This window comes from Rattus norvegicus, chromosome 6 (assembly GCF_036323735.1).
Source record: "Rattus norvegicus strain BN/NHsdMcwi chromosome 6, GRCr8, whole genome shotgun sequence".
Classification (NCBI taxonomy): domain Eukaryota; kingdom Metazoa; phylum Chordata; class Mammalia; order Rodentia; family Muridae; genus Rattus; species Rattus norvegicus.
Window position 1 is genome coordinate 74,868,915 of NC_086024.1, and position 19,488 is coordinate 74,888,402.

Here is a 19,488-nt window from a genome sequence, read left to right on the forward strand (position 1 = left end):
AGCCCCGGCCCCACCCCCCGGCCCGTACCCGGGTCACAGCCCTCAGTCGACTCGGGTGAGGTACCTGCAGTTCGGCCCGTTCCACCTCCCAGTGCGCCCGCTCCATCTCGAACCGAGCCCACTCGTGCTGGATGTAGTGCAGTATTCCCGGAATAGTGTACTGTTGCGGCCGGGACAGCTCGGGGCCTGCCGGGGGCCCCGCCGTCTCGGCGGCCGGAGGACCCCCACCGCCCGGCGCTCCGTTCGCTCCCGGCGGAAGGCTCAGGTTCCCCCCGGGTCCCTGCTGCGGTCGGGGAGGGACCGCCATCCCCTGGCCGCCGCCGCCTCCGGCCAGCTCGTCCATTGTGTGTGGGGCCCCGGTTGGGGCGCAGAGCGAGACACCGACAGCTGCGGAGAGGGCCGGGACGGTGGCCCCGCGCTGACGGCAGGGCGGGGGTCCGGCCGGGAGAGGGCCGGGGAGGGGGTCGCTGCGGTGTGCTTGCCGCGGATCAGAGCAGGGAGCTGCCGGCCGCCGCCATTACAGTCCCTCCTCCATCTGCCCGTCTCACTCACTCACTTTGGGGAAAGGGGGGCCGCGACAGGAGGGGGGTAGGGACGGATGAGGAGGGACGTAGGGCCGCCGCTCGCGCACAGCATGCTGGGTAGCGAACGCCGCGGCAGCTGCACTCCGGATAACCAAATAGAGTCCGGCCTCACCCTACGCAGGCGCACTAAGGATGAACTGCTCTTCGGGGCGGGGAAAGACTGGGTTCCGCCCCCACTCGGGGGCCGGGCCCCAGCTTTTCCACACCCGTGGAAACGGGATGCAGTGGTGACTTTGGGGAAGGCGTGGGCGTCGGGCTTCCGGGTCGTTTTCTTCACGCACACATCCTTAGGAGCAGCGTGGGTCTCGGCCAAGTGCCTCGGCTTCGGAGCTGGGTTCAAGCCGGCCTTCGTACCGCCCTGGAATTCCTGACGTTTCTCTGGAATTCTTTGCGTGTTTTGCTCAGTCCCAAAGCGTCGGGCCTCTTTCTCTGCCTGTCACTCACTTGACCTCTGGTTTCGTGGCACCAGTCAGTCTGCAAGATTCGGGAGACGTTTACTTTTGGCAAATAGCCCAGATTCTTGCGGACGTTCTCACTGGTTCCTGGGCTTCGTCGCGACCTGCTTCTTTGGTCCCACTTCGGTGCTCCTGGCCGCCAGTTCTAACTTGTCTTAAGTCTTTATTATTCTAAGATAGCCTGTGTTTGAGGGAGTTTGAGCTATTGCTTCATTTGTTTACTGGGAGAAGTAGTGATATCTTGAATCTTGAGAATAGCGGGTTAGATGGCAAACGGTAACTTTCAAAGAGACTGATGTTTAGAAGTGATTGAACGCAGATATTGTCATTAGTGGCAGAAATTTTGATCGAAACAAAATAAAAGTCTTGTGAATAGAACTTAAAATTAAATCAACACAACGATGTCTTCATCATTAAATGGTTTTAGGGTGAAATACGTACATAAAATGTCAGTTTTTAAGTACTGTAGTATGCATTTTTGTGTGCTTGGTTTCACAGGAATTATCCTCATAAACTCATAAGTTTTTAAAGTAAATAGAACTAACAACCTGGCTGCCAGGATTGGTGATCCATGTCTTTAATCCTAGCACCTGGGAAACAGAGGTAGACAGCCTGCCCCCTGAGTTTCAGGCCAGCTTGGTCTACAAAGTTCCAGGACAACACAGAAACCCTGTCTGGGAAAGTCAAAAAAGGAAAGAAAAAGAAAACTAATAACCATTTGGTAATACAATAAGATAAAAGCAATATTTAACAGCAATTGAAAAGAAATATACACAGTATTTACAGCTATACAGGAAATACATAAAGTTGGTTGTATTTTTAAACCTTTATTTTCACTATGAAAGCCTAAAAATTTTTCACTTTGGAGCACATAAATGACCACTCAGGATGTAACTTCAGAGACAAAAAGAAATAGATTTTATTTTGTCATGTCTGCTGTGTTGTTATATTTTGTGAAGAACTGGTTAGATCTATTACACTTATTCTTACTACCATATTTATATGGAAGTAAGACCATATGGAATGTGGTCTTTATTAATATGAAGAAATGGGGCTGGAGAGGTGGCTCAGTGGTTTAAAGCACTGACTCCTCTTATAGGGGTCCTGAGCTCAATTCCCAGCAACCACATGGTGGCTCACAACCATCTGTAATGGGATGCAGAGCCCTTTCAGGTGTGTCTGAAGGGGGCAATGGTGTGCTCACATACATTAAATAAATAAATCTTTTTTTTTTAATAAGAAGAAAGAGTGTTGTTATCTAAATACTGTTTCCTCACTGACAATCGGCATACAGCTGGTTCAAGCATTCCCATTCCTTGAGGGAGAACACACAGGAAGCTCAGAGACACACACATCCTCAGGACCTTTTTACAAACACACAAGGAGGTTTCTTTAGGGGCCTGAAGCCCACTTGGATGGTGATTATATCAAAATAGCAAGATGCAGGCTGGAGAGATGGCTCAGCGGTTGAGAACACTGACAGCATCTTAAAAAAACAAAAGCAAGATGCACATTTATATCTTTCACTTCAGCTCAAGGTAAGGTTGCCGCCACCTACCCTGCAAAGAGAAAACTGTTGCTCTTCTGTTGTCTGTCTTAAGTGGAGATCTCTGAGTTTGAGGCCAGCGTGGTCTACAAAGCAAGTTCCAGAATAGCCAGAACTGTTAAACAAGGAAACCCTGTGTCAACAAACGAACAGAAAATATAGTAGGGGGAGGGGATGGGATAGGGGGGTTATGGGCGGGGGGGGGGGTAACATTTGAAATGTAAATAAAAAATATCCAATAAAAAAATACAGTTTTCTCCCCTGTTGAGATGATGTTTTACACTGTTAACATGTTTCCTGCCCACTACTCCTGAGAATACTGAAGTGAGTCTCTAGAACTCTTAGATAATGAGTTCTCCAAGCTATACTATCACAGATGAGCTTACCTAACTGGAATTCCCTCTCTGATCGATGGCTGAGTCACTTCCTCTCTTCAGTCCTGCCCTCTCACCAGTCACTCATTCCTGCTCCCTTCCCAGGTTCTCCTCTGTTCACAGTGGTTTGGAGCAGGTGGAGGGTAAAATGATATGCTGCCCTTGAGTGTGAGATTCCCGTTTCTGTTACCCAAGTGCTGGGGCTCCAAATGCTCAGCTTGCTTAGTTCATGATGATCTTCAAGAAAGTCTATTTAAGCCATGTATGGCGGCTCCATACTTTTTGCACTGGTGTGTGTGAGGCAGAACTATTGTTGGGAGTCTGAACCCTGAGCTACATGACGAATTCCAGGCTAGCCTAAAGTACACAGTGAGACCTTGTTTTGTTGTTGTTTGTTTTGTTTTTAAAAAGAATGCCTATATTTTTGATCACCTTAGTTTTTAGGGCCTTGTTTTCTTTCCTCCAAGTAATATTTGAGCCAATACACTTACTCAGGTTTGCCCAGCTGGACCTTCATATTTAATTTACATGTATTATGAAGCCAAAGTATATCAGGGAATTCCAAGCTTTTAAGTAAGTTGGGAATACATAATACTCAAATACCTTCTTTCAGTTATTACATATGTGACTATGAAGAGTTTGTACTCTGCCTTTGAGAACCAAGTAGTGACTTGTGATTATGTAAGCACCTGGTTCTGGTGACCACACACCTGTCATCTTTCCACTGAAGAACTCAAGCAGGTTCATAAATACTATTTTAGTTGTTGTTTTTCCTCCTCATAAAAAAATATGACAAGAATTCCTGTTTTTGTGGCTGGGAGAACAAGTCACAACACAGTTCTTGATGACTTTAGCAAGTCCTGTTGTATAATAGGAAGAGGTCCCCACCCCCTCATATCAGTGATTGTGCATTTGGAAACAAGGAAATAAAACCTCCCTTGACAATTTGCCTACTGTCCTATGACCATACTCAGTATTCATCATTAGCATGTTTGAAATTATAGTAATTTCAGTTGATTCAGTTACTCTGGGAAATAGCAGTTACTCTCACTTATAAAGTAAGAGAGTAAACAAATATTATAGCCTACAGACGGTTTGATAAGAACTGACATGAGTTCATCCAAAGGAGCATACCAGGTATTACATAGCTACAACCAAAAGGAGAAGGCAGCTCTAACCAGCCTGCCAAATGAGATCAGATACTGATTCATTACAGAAACTGCTTGTGGCTGCATTACTTTTTAGTTTGCTTTTTACTGCTGAGAATAAACACCATGACCAAGGCAACTCTTATTTAAAAAAACTTAATGGAGCTGGCTTATGGGTTCAAAGGTTCAGTCCATTATCATCAAGGCAGGAGCATGGTGCAAAAGGAGGTGAGAGTTCTACATCTTCATTCAAAGACAAACAGGAGAAACTAGCTTCCCGTCAGCTAGAAAGAAGGTCTTAAAGGCCATGCCCACAGTGACACACTTACTCCAAGGTTACACCTCCAAATAATGCTACTCCCTGGACCTAACATATTCAAATCACTACACTATGAAAATTACAAATATATACTTTATGTATTATGGAAGCCAAGGTATACTGAGGAATTCTGGGCTTTTAAATAGGTTGGGGGGGCTGGAGAGATGGCTCAGTGGTTAATAGCACTGACTGTTCTTCCAGAGGTCCTGAGTTCAATTCCCAGCAACCACATGGTGGCTCACAACCATCTGTAATAAAGTCTTTTTTAAAAAAAGTTTAAATAAGTTGGGAGTATATAATACTCAAATACCTTCTTATACATTTGCAGGGTACTTGAATCAGGCAAATAAAAATATTGTGTGTAAAAAAAGAAAATGGACACCAAACCTTTAAGAAACCCATGATACTATATAAAATTCTAGTCCAAATTCATTCTGCAATTGTCTCTTGAGTATCATGAGTTAGAAAAAAAATAGGCTGTGGTAATATTGTATAATAGCTATCTTACATAGATGTTAAAATTGAAGAGAGAGAGAAAAAAAAAACTCCTGGAGTCAAGTCCCTCCTGAACATTGACTAGGAATGTACAATCAAGTCTCTAAACATGAGAGCAGAATGGTTGGAAAATAGGAACAAATGGGAAACTGGCCAGACTCTCCAAGGTGATAATTTGACAAGCTTAAGAATGTGGCTTGTCGGTTGGGGATTTAGCTCAGTGGTAGAGCGCTTGCCTAGCAAGCGCAAGGCCCTGGGTTCGGTCCCCAGCTCGAAAAAAAAAAAAAAAAAAAAAAAAAAAAAAAAAAAGAATGTGGCTTGTCGGGCTAGAGAGGTGGCTCAATGGTTAAGAGCACTGGCTGCTCTTCCAGAGGTCCTGAGTTCAATTCCCAGTAACCATGGTGGCTCACAACCATCTGTAATGGGGTCTGATGCCCTCTTCTGGTGTCTGACAGCTATAGTGTACTTATATACAATAAATAAATAAATAAATGAATGAATGAATGAATGAATGAATAAATAAATGAATGAATGAATGAATGAATGAATGAATAAATAAATAAATAAATAAATAAATAAATAAATAAATAAATAAATAGAATGTGGCTTGTCTCTCAATGGAGCATCAGGGTATTTTCAAAAGGATGGTGCCAGGCGAGGGGCCCTTGTGCTGATCGATCTGTGTAGGACAGTGCTCTCCCTTGGAGACTGTTGTGGTTTGGTTTGGTCTTGTCTTAGTCTTTCCTTTTTCTTTTATTAATGATCAAATCCAGACTGTCACATATGTAATGCACACCACTGAGGCCATACCTTCAGCCCTTCTTGATAATATATAACAGCATATTTAATCATCTTTAATTGTCTTTCTATTGACAGCTCAACCTAAAGTATATTACAGTTATCCCACAGAAAAAGAGAGCACTCTTTTTTCTTTTTTCTTTTCCAGGGCTAGAAATTGAACCCAGGACTTTGTGCATGCTAAGCTAGCACTGCTACTATGCTCCCATCCATTCTTTTTGACATGTATTTATTTGTGGGGAGGGCAGGTAGGGAAGTACACATGTGCATACACACACACACACACACACACACACATACATACATACATACATACATCACGGCACACATGTGGAGGTCAGAGGACAACTTAGTGGAGTCATTTCTTCTGCCATATGGGTACAGGGTTTGGGGTCAAATACAGGTCATCACCCACTGGGACATCTTGCTGGCCCTACTTTTTATTTTGACAGTGTGTGGCTAAGCTGTCCAGACTGGCTTCAAACTCTCTCTGTGGCCAGGACAGGGCTTGAGTTTGTGAGTCTCTTGGTTCAGCCTCCCCAGTAGCTGAGACTGGAAGAGACATTTAAAATAACTCTTATTGAACTTTGATTCTTTTCGTTGAGGGTAGCAATAAGAATATTTCGTTTTTGCAATACTGAAGATTGAATCCGTGTTTCTGAGCATGTTCAGTAGTTCAGTAGCAGTCTGCCATTGAACTAGACACTCAGCTCACGAGTGATCTTCTAGCTTATGTCAGAATGGACTGGCTTTGGATGGTTTGGGGAATGGGAGTTACTTCTGGGGATTGAACCCACTTGCATGTAAAGCACATACTTTATCACTGACTCTAAGGTACCCTACCCTGATAATGTGTTAATAGTTATCAAGATTTTGTTACTTTATTACATCTACTGTATTTTTCTTTCTGCATGGGGACTATTTTAAATCTCATACCACTGCACTAGTCCATAAAAATCTCCACATTTGCCAGCCCCTGGTCTCTTAGAGTGTCCTTGCTGTGTCTATACTACCCTTAACTTCCTCCCACATGCCAACTATACTCCTACATTCCGGATTTCTTCACTCAGACTTTTCACCTGGCCCTGCTTGAGTATGAATATTTTCTTGCCCTGTTCTTCTGACTCTCCTTGGTTTTTATAAGGGGATCCACTCCACTCCCCCTTACCTCACCTCTCCCTGTTCTTCTAGCTTTTAGTGAGGGGTGGAGAGATGACTTAGTATCACCAATGCTTAGTGCTTTTCCATGCGATCCAGTGTTTAGACCCCAGCACCTATGATGAGCAGCTCACACCCCCTGTAACTCCATCTTCAATGAATCTGATGCCTTCTTCTGGCCTCCGCAGGTGTGTATACATATACACAGATGCACAGATAAATAATAATGAAGATAGTAAACATAAATTGTTATTTACCTGTTGCTCTAAAGTATTATGTGATAGCCCTGTGGAAATACTTTTATTTAACCACTATTAAAGTACTTTTGATATTTTTACTATGCAAACATTGTAAGATACAGATGATTGTAAACTGAATATATAATCAATTTATGTGCTCTGCTGACAATTGAGAGGCTCTTAGTCTAGTAACTCTAATATCTATTTACATTTCAGCAGGAATTAGATAGCATTGCTACAATTTATTATGAAATACAAAGTAGCAATGAATGAGCTGGACAGTGGTAGCAAATGCCTTTGATCCCAGCACTCCAGAGGCAGAGGCAGGTAGATTTCTGAGTTGGAGGCCAACCTGGTCTGCAGAGCAAGTTCCAAGACAACCCAGGCTACACATAGAGAAGCCCTGTGCCTTAGTTAGGGTTTTATTGCTGTAAAGAAACACCATGACAAAGGCAACTTTTTTTTCAAGGCAACTCTTATAAACGAACACATTTAATTGGGGCTGGTTTACAGTTTCAGAGGTTTAGTCCATTATCATCATGGCAGGAAACATGGCAGCACAAAGAGAGACATAGAACTGGAAAAGCCAAGAGTTTTATATCTTAATCCAAAGGCAGCCAGGAGGAGGCATCTTTCTGTACAGGGCAGTGTTTGAACACAGGATCTCAGAGCCCATCCCCTTAGTGACACACTCCCTCCAACAAGGCCACACCTACTCCAACAAGGCCACACCTTCTAATGGTGCCACTTCCCATGGGCCAACCATATTCAAATCACCACACCCTGTCTCAAAAAATAAATAAACCAGAGAGAGAGAATGATATTCAATTCAGGTACATGGCTAAAATTTTCTTGGTCAGTTTTTACCTAGGAGATTGTAATTTTTAGAAGTAGAAAGGAAGTTGAGGATGATGACACACAACTTTAGTCCCAGCACTTGGGAGGCAGAGCCAGTTCCAGGACAGCCAAGGCTACATGGAAAAACACTGTCTCAAAAAACAGAGAGGGAGGGGGAGAGGGAGGGGGAGGGAGAGGAGGAGGAAGAGGAGGAGAAGAGGAAGGGGGGAGGAGGAGGAAGAGGAAGAGGAGGAGGAAGAGGAAGGGGGAGGAGGAGGAAGAGGGGGAGGAAGAGGTAGGGGGAGGAAGAGGAAGAGGAGGAGAGGAAGAGGGGGAGGGGGAGGAAGAAGAGGAAGAAGAAGAAGAAGAAAGGTTAGCTCAGCTTTCTCAAGGAGGAAACCAAACAAGAATTTCAGCAATATGCTAATCACAAATATCTGGGGGTTAGTTTCATTTGTTTGTGACAGGGTTCTATACAGCCCAGTCTGAACTTCAGCTCATTGTGTAGCTGTGAAAGCCTTGGTGTTTCAGGTCCCACCTCCCCAGCACTAATAATACGGCTGTGTGCCGCCACATCTAGCCCTAATCACAGATGTCAAGCACACTGTAGAATGTAGCATGTCATGTCTCACATGGCTTCAGAGATGAACCTAACTATGATACTGAGGCAGTGAAGAAAAGACAGACAGACAGACACATGGGCAGAAAGACTGGGATCAGGTGACCTGGCCCCTCAGCTAGAGAAACCATGGCATCCCTGAAGTACAGTGTGTTTTGGGTTGAACAGAGAAGCAGCCTTATTGCCTACTGCTGGGCAAGGAGGCGGAGTCAAACAAGGGGGCGGGGCGTACGGTACAACTGGATAGAGGGGATAAGTTTAGCTAATCTCGGTAGAAGCAGTCTCTGCAGGGGAGCTGTTCAAGCAGTAAATATGAGGGTGGGAGAAAGCTTTGGTGGACATTTTCTGCACACTGTCAACATCTACACTTGGACAAAAGGAAGGAAGACTTCGGCATTCCTCTGTATGATTCACCCGCCCTGAAGGGGAAGGGCTTTGCTTTCCCGTTCCTCCATGAGTCTGAGGCTCTGGGGACATTGGCATGGCTGTGCCTGTGTCACAGCACACATTCACTCGGGACTTACACAACTCAGGGCTTCCTCCTCCCCCTACAGTAGCAGCTTAACTTTACTGATCTAATTTTCTTATTATATAATTGGGTCACTTCTTGGACATTTCAGGTTTCATACTGTTATTTTTTTTTAAAAAAGTGGAGAGACCCTGTCTCAAAAAAAAAAATTCAAAGTAACTAAGTAAATAAATAATTTTAAAAAATGACTGGCATCGAGGTACACTCCTTTAATCCCAGCTCCTGGAAAAGGCAGAGGCAGGTGGATCTTTGTGAGTTTGAGATCAACCTGGTCTATATAGTGAGATTTTTTCTTATTATTGTTTTTATGGCGATGGGGAATGAACACAGAGTCTTACACATACTGGGTAAGCATGCTACAGCTGAGCACCATTCGCAGTCGCAGGAGATTTATACTAGTAAACAGAGTGAGGAAATGTGCAGCTATGGTCCTATTCATAGTCATCACTAAATGGCTATGACTTTTGTTCTTTTTTTCAAGGAAGGAGAGATAGTAAGGAACAGGGTCTCATGTGTCTCAGCATTGCCTCTAACATTAACTGTGTAGCAGCGACTGGCCTTGAACTCCTGACCCCCTTGCCTCTGTCTCCTGAGTGCTGAGAATATGGGTATGTACCACCATCTAGCTGAGTGACTACTCTTTAGACCTCAATCTGTGAGTCTCAACCCCTTTGGGACTTGAATTTCAGACATCCTGTATATCATATACAACCTACATTACAATTCACAACAGTAGCAAAATTACAGTTATGAAGTAGCAAGGAAGGTTATGGCTGGGGGTCACCTAAACATGAGGAACTGTATTAAAGGGCCGCAGCATTAAGACGGTTAAGAGCCACTGCTTTAGACCCAGAGATAACAAGTCCTGAAGGGAACAGAGAAATTGAAGCCAGACCAGCTGAAATTGGATCGTTCCTCCGTTATTTTATGGATAACTTTGCAAGCATATTTCCATATGTGTAAAAGGGAGTTGGGGGGGTCTGTAGCTCACAGGGCTTTTAAAAGGGATGGAAAAAGGTAGGTCAAGTGTTCAAAACACCACCTGGTGCCTAGTAAGCCCTGCATAAGCATGTACTGTTTCATTTCCTGAGTTAACTGTCAATTTATCCTATAATGCATTTATATTCATATGTATTCCATATTCTGTATTATAGTATGTCTCAGTTAAACTTCAGTCACTCCAATTCTTTTGGCCCACAATTTGAGGACACCCTGGCGGGAAAGGCCTGATGGCAGAAACTTAAGAACGCTGATCATGGGGGCTGGGGATTTAGCTCAGTGGTAGAGCGCTTACCTAGGAAGCGCAAGGCCCTGGGTTCGGTCCCCAGCTCCGGAAAAAAAGAACCAAAAAAAAAAAAAAAAAAAAAAAAAAAAAGAACGCTGATCATATTGTATCTGCAATCTGGAGGCAGAGACCAGAGAGTGCTGCTGCTGCTGCTGCTGCTTTCTCCTTTCTCCTTTGCAATCTGAGCAGGACCCCAGCCCAGGAAATGGTGCTGTCCATTAACCTAATCAGGATAATCCCTTTAGACTTCTTTCTTTGATGATTCTAGATCTTGTCAAGTTGACAGTATTAACCACCATATAATAGTTATAGCTTTGGCCATTGAGAGAGCTTCCAGATTGGTCAGCCTGTCTATAACTTCTTTTTTTTTTTTTTTTTTTTTTTTTGGTTCTTTTTTTTCGGAGCTGGGAACCGAACCCAGGGCCTTGCGCTTCCTAGGCAAGCGCTCTACCACTGAGCTAAATCCCCAACCCCTGTCTATAACTTCTTAAGTAACTATATTTAATAGCTTTATTTCACATACTGTAAAAGTGAATGGCTTGGCCTGGGCTTATATATTTATACAACTACTACCCTAAATCCCTGCCTTTGAGAAATCACCTTCTGTCTCCCTCTGGTGGTTTGAATGAGAATGGCTCCTAAAAGCTCAAATATTTGAATGCCTGGGTCTCACTTAGTGGAACTGTTTAGGAAGGATTAGGAGGTGTGGCTTTATTAAAAGAGGTGTGTTATTGGAGACAGGCATTGAAGTTTCAAATGCTCACCCCAGGCCCAGTGTCTTTCTCTGCCTGCTGCCATACCTTCTGACATAATGATCATGAACTCACCTCTGAAACTGTAAGTCTCCAGTTAAATGCTTTTATAAGAGCTGCCTTGATCACAGTGTCTCTCCCTAGCAATGTGACACTAAGACACTCCCTAACCCCTGAAAACCTTGAATCTTCTGTCTCTCTAGATTTGCCTACTTAGGATGTTTCATGTGAGTGAAGTTTTTTTTTCCTTCATCTTTATTTTTTTTAAAGATTTATTCATTTATTATATATAAGTACACTGTAGCTGTCTTCAGATACACCAGAAGAGAGAATCAGATCTCTTTACAGATGGTTGTGAGCCACCATGTGGTTGCTGGGAATTGAGCTCATGACCTCTGGAAGAGCAGTCGGGTGCTCTTAACCACTGAGCCATCTCTCCAGCCCCTGATTTTATATTTCCATTATCTTTATTCATTTTTTCCATTCTGGGAACCAAACCCAGGGGCTTGCCCTTGCTAGGCAAACATATTACCACAGAGCTAGATCCCCTGTTTCCCCATTCTTATCTATAGCCTGTGTGTATCCATTTGTGATGGCATGTATATGCTTGGCCCAGGGAGTGGCACTTTTAGAAAATGTGGCCTTGTTGGAGTAGGTGTGTCGCTGTGGGTGTGGGTTTTAAGACCCTTACCCTAGCTGCCTAGAAGTCAGTCTTCCACTCACAGCCTTCAGGTGAAGACATAGAACTCTCAGCTCCTCCTGTACCTTGCCTGCCTGGACACTGCCATGCTCCTGTCTTGATGATGATGGACTGAACCTCTGAACCTGTAAGCCAGTCCTATTAAATGCTGTCCTTTATAAGACTTGCCTTGGTCATGGTGTCTGTTCACAACAGTAAAACCCTAACTAAGACACCATTTTATTATTCCTGTTTCACTTTATTTATATTTATATGGGTTTTATTGTTGCTGCTGCTGCTGCTGTTTTAAGACAAGATCTTATTCCATAGCCCCAGCTTGCCTGTAACTCATTATGCAACCCAGGCTGACCTGGGATTCACAATAATCCTTCTGCCCCTGCCTCCCCAGTGCTAGGAATATAGGAATCACCTGCCATACCTGCCTTGACTCCTGTATTAAATAGTTAAAGACACCAAGATTGTGTTCACTTGATGAACAAGGAAGGCTTCTCCCTCCTTTCACTATTACAGTATCATAGACTTTCAGGCACATTGCTAATTACTCCTTAGATAAATTCTCAAGACTTGGGGCTGGGGATTTAGCTCAGTGGTAGAGCGCTTGCCTAGGAAGCACAAGGCCCTGGGTTTCGGTCCCCAGCTCCGAAAAAAAGACCAAAAAAAAAAAAAGAAAAGAAAAAGAAAAAAAAATTCTCAAGACTTGAATGCCTGACCTCAAAGAAAGAAAATAACTTTTATATTTTTGTTGTTTTTACATTCTGTCAGATCACACTGAAAAAAAAAACAACCATTTTAAAAACTGGGTTTAGAAAGTACAAATGCACGCCTGCCTCTTTCCATCTTGTCAGTCTTGTCTAACTTAACCCTTATGAAGGGAGGAACTTAAAGTCAGCACAGCCAGGGGCATGGGGCGGCAGTAGACCCAGGTCTGAGGCAGGGGGATATTGCATTCCTGGCCATCATCAACTAAATAGTAAACCGTAAAAGAAGTCAGCGTGCTACCTGTGTTACAAGAATTACACCATTTGTTTCATTTAATCTTTGTCTCCACTCTGTAAGATATCTATTTTTCCCTTTGCTGATGCAAGGACCTGTACGAGAGGTCCCACAGGTTTTACACAGCCAGAGCTGGGATGAGGAAGAGCCAGGTGTTGGAACAGAGGAGGACAAAACCACAGGAATGGCTGAGCTACACTGGGTAGACGACAGGTCCTTTAGGTGAATCCCAACACACGTAGACCCACTTGCCCTTCCCCCTGTTATGTTTGTTGAGACAAGGTCCCACAAATTGACTCAGAATTCACTGGGTAGCCCAGGCTGGTCTCAGCTGTCCGAGTGTCCGGTTACAGACTGCACCACCCTCCCTGGCAGCAGTGTCTGCTGCTGGTGGCCCTGCTGTTCCTGATTCTTGTCCTCTCTTCCAGCCCCTCCTCCTCTTTTCTTCCTCTTTTCTCCTTTGTTATTTTTCTTATGAAACAGGGTCTGGCTATGGGTTTGGCAAGGATACAGAAGAGACTGAGGACCAGACTGGCCTCTTTCTTTCTCTCTCTATTTTATGTTATTTTATGTTATGTTTTGAGTCATGGTCTCATGTGGCTCAGGCCTACATCTGTAGGTCAGCCTGGCCTGGAACTCACAGCAGCCCTCCTGCCTTAGCCTCCCAAGTCCTGGGGTTCTAGGCATGCCCTACCACATCTGTTTTCAACTACATTTTTTCCAAAACAAAATGCCATTTGAAAACTCAGAGTGTACGCCAATGAGATGGGTTAAGAATCAGTGGACAAATCAGGGAGTAGAGGGAGCATGCCTTTGATCCCAGAGGCAGGGAGATCTCTGATTCAAGCCATTTCTCCAATCCTGGAAGTTTATGCCCCTCAAATGCTGGGATCAAAGGTGTGCACCACTCCTAGCCAAGTAAATCTTTTTTTAAAAAAATGTATTTATTATATATGAGTACACTGTAGCTGTCTTCAGACACACCAGAAGAGGGCATCACAGATGGTCATGAGCCACCATGTGGTTGCTGAGAATTGAACTCAGGACCTCTGGAAGAGCAGTCAGTGCTCTTAACCGCTGAGCCATCTCTCCAGCCCCAAATAAATCTTTTAAAGACAAAAAAGAATAATTTTGCTGAGTAATAACCATACTTAGAAAGACAAGTACTGGGGGACAGAGAGATGGCTCAGTACTTAAGAGTACTGGCTTCTCTTCTAGAAGACCAAGGTTCAATTCCCAGCACCCACACGGCAGCTCACAACTGTTTGTAGCTCCAATTTCAGCGGACCTGGAACCTTCACAGACTTACATGCAAACAATGTATGGGCAGCGAAGACCAATGCACATAAAATAAACCTTTCAACAAAGAAAGACAAATATTGCAATTTTTTCCATATATGCAGAATCTTGATTGTGTGTGTATTGGTGTGTGTGTGTGTGTGTGTGTGTGTGTGTGTGTGTGTGTGTGTGTGACACAAAGGTAGAAGAGGACTGAGAAGGGAAGAAGAGATCCACAAGGTGAGGAGGGGAACAACAGATGGTAGTAGAGTGTGTCTTGAAAGCAGGAGAGCTTGTTTGGAGGAAGGAACAAGACTAGCAAAAGTGGGGAGGAGGGCTGGAGAGATGGCTCAGTGGTTAAGAGCACCGACTGCTCTTCCAGAGTCCTGAGTTCAATTCCCAGCAACCACATGGTGGCTCACAACCATCTGAAATGGGATTTGAGGCCTTCTTCTGGTGTGTCTGAAGACAGCTACAGTGTACTTACGTGTAATAAATAAATAAATCTTTTTTTAAAAAAGGTGGGGAGGAGGCACAGTGGCATGCATATAGGAAGGAAGTACATCGATGCACTTGTATGAAAAGGTCACAGCCAAGTTTTAGCTGATACCTGTTTCTTGTGGAAAGTTTCACTGGAAGTACTTTTCCTGTCTTAATCAATTATTTCTATTACTTTAAAAATAAATCACAATTAATTCTATTTGTCTGTATGCTAATCATTATTGTTGTTGTTTGAAGTAGGATCTCGTTTAGCACAGGCTAGCCTTGAACTCCTAATTCCCCCCACCTCAGCTTCTAAAGTGCTGGGACTGTAGGCATGTGCTATCACATTGGGCCACAATTTATTTATTTACTCATTAAAAATAAAAATAAAGATGCTTGTTACATGAATAAGAAGTAAAATAACTAGGCTGGGTGGTGGCAGCACTCAGGGAAATAGAGGTTGAGGGGCAGGGGTTTCTGTGAGTTCAAGGACAGACTGGTCTCCTGAGTGAGTTCCAAGGCAGCCAGACTGTTATACAGAGAAAATCCTGTCTCCAAAAACCAATAAACAAGCAAGCAAGCAAACAAACAAATAAAATAACGTTGCTGAAAGGATGATAACTTTTTGTTATTGTTACTGTTTTGACCCAAGGTCTCATGTGTCCCAGGTAGGCCTTGAACTCACTGTGCCACTGAGGGTAAGTTTGAGCTTCTGATCCTCCTGCCCCCACCTCACAAGTCTTGGGATTACAGACATGCCCTGCCACACCCTAGCTACTGGTAATATTTTGTAAAGAGAATAAAAGTAACATATGACTAAACACCACAGCATGTGTGGCAGTTCCGCCCACCCAGAGAGTCTGTCTCCCTGGAAAAGGGAGTGAGTGACCACGGCCTCCCACTCGGCCCAGCTGTCATATCCCTGGGTGAGCGAGTCTAGATGGCATCCTCTTCTGTTTCTTCAGTGAATGAACACTGCAACCCCAGGCTTTGCTACACGGAGCCTAGCCTTTTACAGCACAATATTTGAAATCACTGTGAGGTAACCACCTGCCTGTTGGGCTTAGGAAGGAAGAGGAGGTGCCCTGGGAAAGGACGGTGTGAAGCCTACGCATGCGCTCGGGATACAGTTTAGGAGCAGAGTGCTTGCTTACGGCGTGCAGGGCCTGGGGTTCAGTCCCTTGCACTGTGGGGACCGGGGGACTGAAAAAATAATAATAGCCAATCATAGAGTGGAGAGTTGTAGTAGAACAGACCCTTTGCCTCTGCAGGCAGCTACCGACTGGGGATCAGGTCAGGCAAACTGGAGGAACACTGCAGGCATGTGGCAAAGCCGCAGCTTGAGGGCTTAACTTAGCAAGTTCACCTAACCTGCAGCTAAGCAGACTCTTTGTGATGCTCTGTCTCTGCTCTCTCTCTCTCTCTCTCTCTCTCTCTCTCTCTCTCTCTCTCTCTCTCTCTCTCGTATGTTTTAAAGATTTATGTGTATGAGTACACTGTCCTACCTGTCCTCAGACACACCAGAAGAGGGCATCAGATCTCATTACAGATGGCTGTGAGCCACCATGTGGTTGCTGGGATTTGAACTCAGGACCTCTGGAAGAGCAGTCAGTGCTCTTAACCACTGACCCATCTCTCCAGTCGTCTCAGCCTCTATAACTTGTCTTAGTCTCAGAACTACTCATTTGCCAAAGGTAGGATTCAGCCTATTTCAGCAGGGCTGAGCTTATTGTAGAGGCCTTTTTTTTTTTTTTTTTTTTCAGTTTGCATCCTAAGTTTTACACCCAATGCAGGACAGATGTTTCCATCCCTCAAATGTATTACATGTTACCATGGAAGAGGCCTAGGATGCTGCTCCCATCTCCAGGGATGGTGAGAAAGAGGTACAAACTGGGAGCCAGTCCAGGAAGGTTCTGCAGTTCCTGGCTCTCTTACCCTCCCTACTCAACAGAGAATTATTCTTCATCCAGTCAGTTAAAAAGAAAAAACAAAAAACAAAAAACAAAAAAAAAACCCATCAATAACAAAACACACTATAAGTATCGGGCAGGGTTGTCCTTGTCCTCAGTTGGACATCAAGTTATGAGTCACTCATGGGGAAGTGAGGGGGAGGGGAAAGGTGCCATCACTGTTTCTGCTGAAGGGCTTCCTTCCTTCCTTCCTTCCTTCCTTGCTGCATCCTGTAGCAGCTGTGTGTCCCCCCTCATCTGCTGGCAGCTGCACATAGCGATGAGTGAGCCCCTGACGAAGCAGTTCTGGATGATAACATGTGAGGGTATTTCTCAGGGTCTGTGAAACTGATGTCGGCTAGTTTGATATTGAGGTACTGGTCCAGAATGGAGGGTTCCACAGATGCTCAGGGCAACCTTTAGTTCCAAGACTACATCCTTGCGCACAAAGGACTTGAAAAGGAGTAGAAAAGTATGGTGCAGGCGCCATGCAGGGTGGCCTGGACCGGGAAAGAAAGTGCCACTGTGTGTGTGTGTGTGTGTGTGTGTGTGTGTGTGTGTGTGTGTGTGTGTCTGTGTCTGTGTCTGTGTCTTGTGTGTCTCTGTGTCTGTGTGTGTGTCTGTGTGTCTGTGTCTTGTGTGTGTCTGTATGTGTCTGTGTGTGTGTCTGTGTGTGTCTGTGTCTCTCTCTCTGTGTGTGTCTGTGTGTCTCTCTCTCTGTGTGTCTGTGTGTGAGTGTGGGTGTTTTGCTTGCCTGTATGTAAATGTCCCACATGTGTCCCTGATGCCCACAGAGGCCAGAAGAGGCATCAGATCACCTGGAACTGGACTTACACATGGTTGTGAACTGCCCTGTGCGTTTTGGGAACTGTGATGGTTTCTTTATGCTCGGCCCAGGGTGTGGCATTATTAGAAGGTATGGCTCTGTTGACATAGGTGTGGCTTTATTGGAGTAGGTGTGTCACTGTGGGTGTGGGCTTTAGGACCCTCATCCTAGCTGCTAGCAGCCTTCGGGTGAAGAAGTAGAACTCTCAGCTCCTCCTGCACCATGCCTGCCTGGACGCTGCCATGCTCTCCCGCCTCACTGTGAAAAGCTCTCAGGGAGAACTTTCCCTCGGGATGGAGACCCTCCAACTCTAAAGACCAGACCGAGACACCACAGGATGCAATCAGCAAGAGGATTTGGTTTATTGTCGGGATACACAGGCACAGGCACCTGCGGGCGCTTCAGTCACTCGGGGGACTGGCGCGCCCCACGGAACCAAGGATGGGCTTTTATAGGATTTTGGGGAGCAGAAGCAAGCATACAGAAGCAGATGTATGATTACAGGGATATAATTGGTGGATTTTAATATGGCAAGGGTTCAGCCCGGGGGCAAGTTTCCTAGCTACCTTCCTGAAACATAACGGCTGACTCGGCCCCCCAAGGGTTCAGCCCGGGGGCAAGTTTCTTAGCTACCTTCTTGGAACATAACGACTGACTCGGCCCCCCATCAGGGTGTGGGACCTCTCCCGGGGCTTTTTTTTCATTGTCAGGTGCTCAACCGAAGTTGTCCTGTTGCCAGGCCTTCAACCAAACACATCCTGCTTGGCAGCCGCTGTGTACTCAGTGTTCTAACCTTTCCCTGAACCAGTCATCTTAAGTACAGCCTTGCAAAATGGCGTTACTGCTGCTAAGCTGGGGTCTTTCAACTGGACTAAACTTCTTTTTTTTTCCGGAGCTGGGGACCAAACCCAGGGCCTTGCGCTTCCTAGGCAAGTGCTCTACCACTGAGCTAAATCCCCAACCCCTGGACTAAACTTCTAAACCTGTAAGCCAGTCCCAGTTAAGTGTTGTCCTTATAAGAGTTGCCTTGTTAATAGTGTCTCTTCACAGCAGTAAAACTCTAAAGCAGGAATCAAGCCAGGTCCTCTGCAAATTCTCTTAACTGCTGCGCCATCTCTCCAGCCTCTATTGTAGACTCTTAATTCCACACTTTTTTTAAAATGCATTATTTAGTTTGTTGTGATTCTATGTGTATGTTGTGGGGGTGGGGGTGTGGGGGGTGAGCACACAAAGAACAGTGTGCAGTTGGAAGTCAACAAACAGCCTGCAGGAGGCTGTTCTCTCCTTCTACCATGTGGGTCCCAGGGATCTAAGTCAGGTTGTCCTGCTTGTTGGCAGTCATCTTTAGCCACTTTTGCATACTGAGCCATCTTACGGGCACTTAATTCCACTCTCGAACAGACACAGGTGACTCACCAAACAAGTAATCTTTTTTTTTTAATTTTTTTTTTACAAGTAATCTTCTATACTCAGAGACAAACTCTGTTCTCCTCCTCCCCCTCCCCTTCCCCTCCCCCTCCTCCTCTTCCTCCTCCCAGTATCTGACCATGGATCATTTATAGACTGACCCTTACAAAATATCTATTCTAACTAGTTTTATGTCAGCTTGACACGAGTTAGAGTGTTGTTTGTTTGTTTGTTTGTTTGTTTGTTTGTTTGTTCTGGAGGGACAGGAAATCTCTACATGGCCCTAGCTGTCCTGAAACTCACTCTGTAGACCAGGCTGGCCTTAAACTCACAGAGAGCCATATGTCTCTATGTATGTCCTCATGTTGGGATTAAAGGTGTGTATCACCATGCCAAGCCCAAGCTGGAGTCATTTTAGAAAAGAGAACCTCAATTGAGAAAATGCACCCACCAGACTGACCTCTAAACAAGTCTTTGCTGCTGCTGCTGCTGCTGCTGCTGCTGCTTCTTCTTCTTCTTCTTCTTCTTCTTCTTCTTCTTCTTCTTCTTCTTCTTCTTCTTCTTCTTCTTCTTCTTCCTCTTCCTCTTCCTCTTCCTCTTCCTCTTCTCTCTCTCTCTCTCTCTCTCTCTCTCTCTCTCTCTCTCTCTCTCTCTCTCTCTCTCTGTGTGTGTGTGTGTGTGTTTGAGACAGGATTTCTCTGTGAAGCCCTTGCT

The 19,488-nt window shown here is 44.8% G+C and overlaps 2 protein-coding genes across 12 annotated transcripts in view; one reads left to right on the forward strand and one right to left on the reverse strand.

Annotated features, from left to right (window-relative positions):
• Positions 1-559, reverse strand: part of Strn3 (striatin 3) — an 86,318-nt gene extending 85,759 nt beyond the window's left edge. For 3 of the 4 annotated variants that reach the window (XM_006240077.4, XM_006240075.4, XM_006240076.4), the window contains exon 1: positions 65-493. In XM_006240077.4, the coding sequence (XP_006240139.1) occupies positions 65-343 (279 nt within the window). In that variant the 5' untranslated portion in view covers positions 344-493. Of the gene's footprint in view, positions 1-64 lie in introns of all 4 variants that reach the window. The other variant, NM_001029897.3, reaches the window with a different exon arrangement.
• Ap4s1 (adaptor related protein complex 4 subunit sigma 1) overlaps positions 1-19,488 on the forward strand; it is a 53,166-nt gene that overhangs the window by 5,173 nt on the left and 28,505 nt on the right. The gene's annotated exons all lie outside the window — the stretch shown is intronic.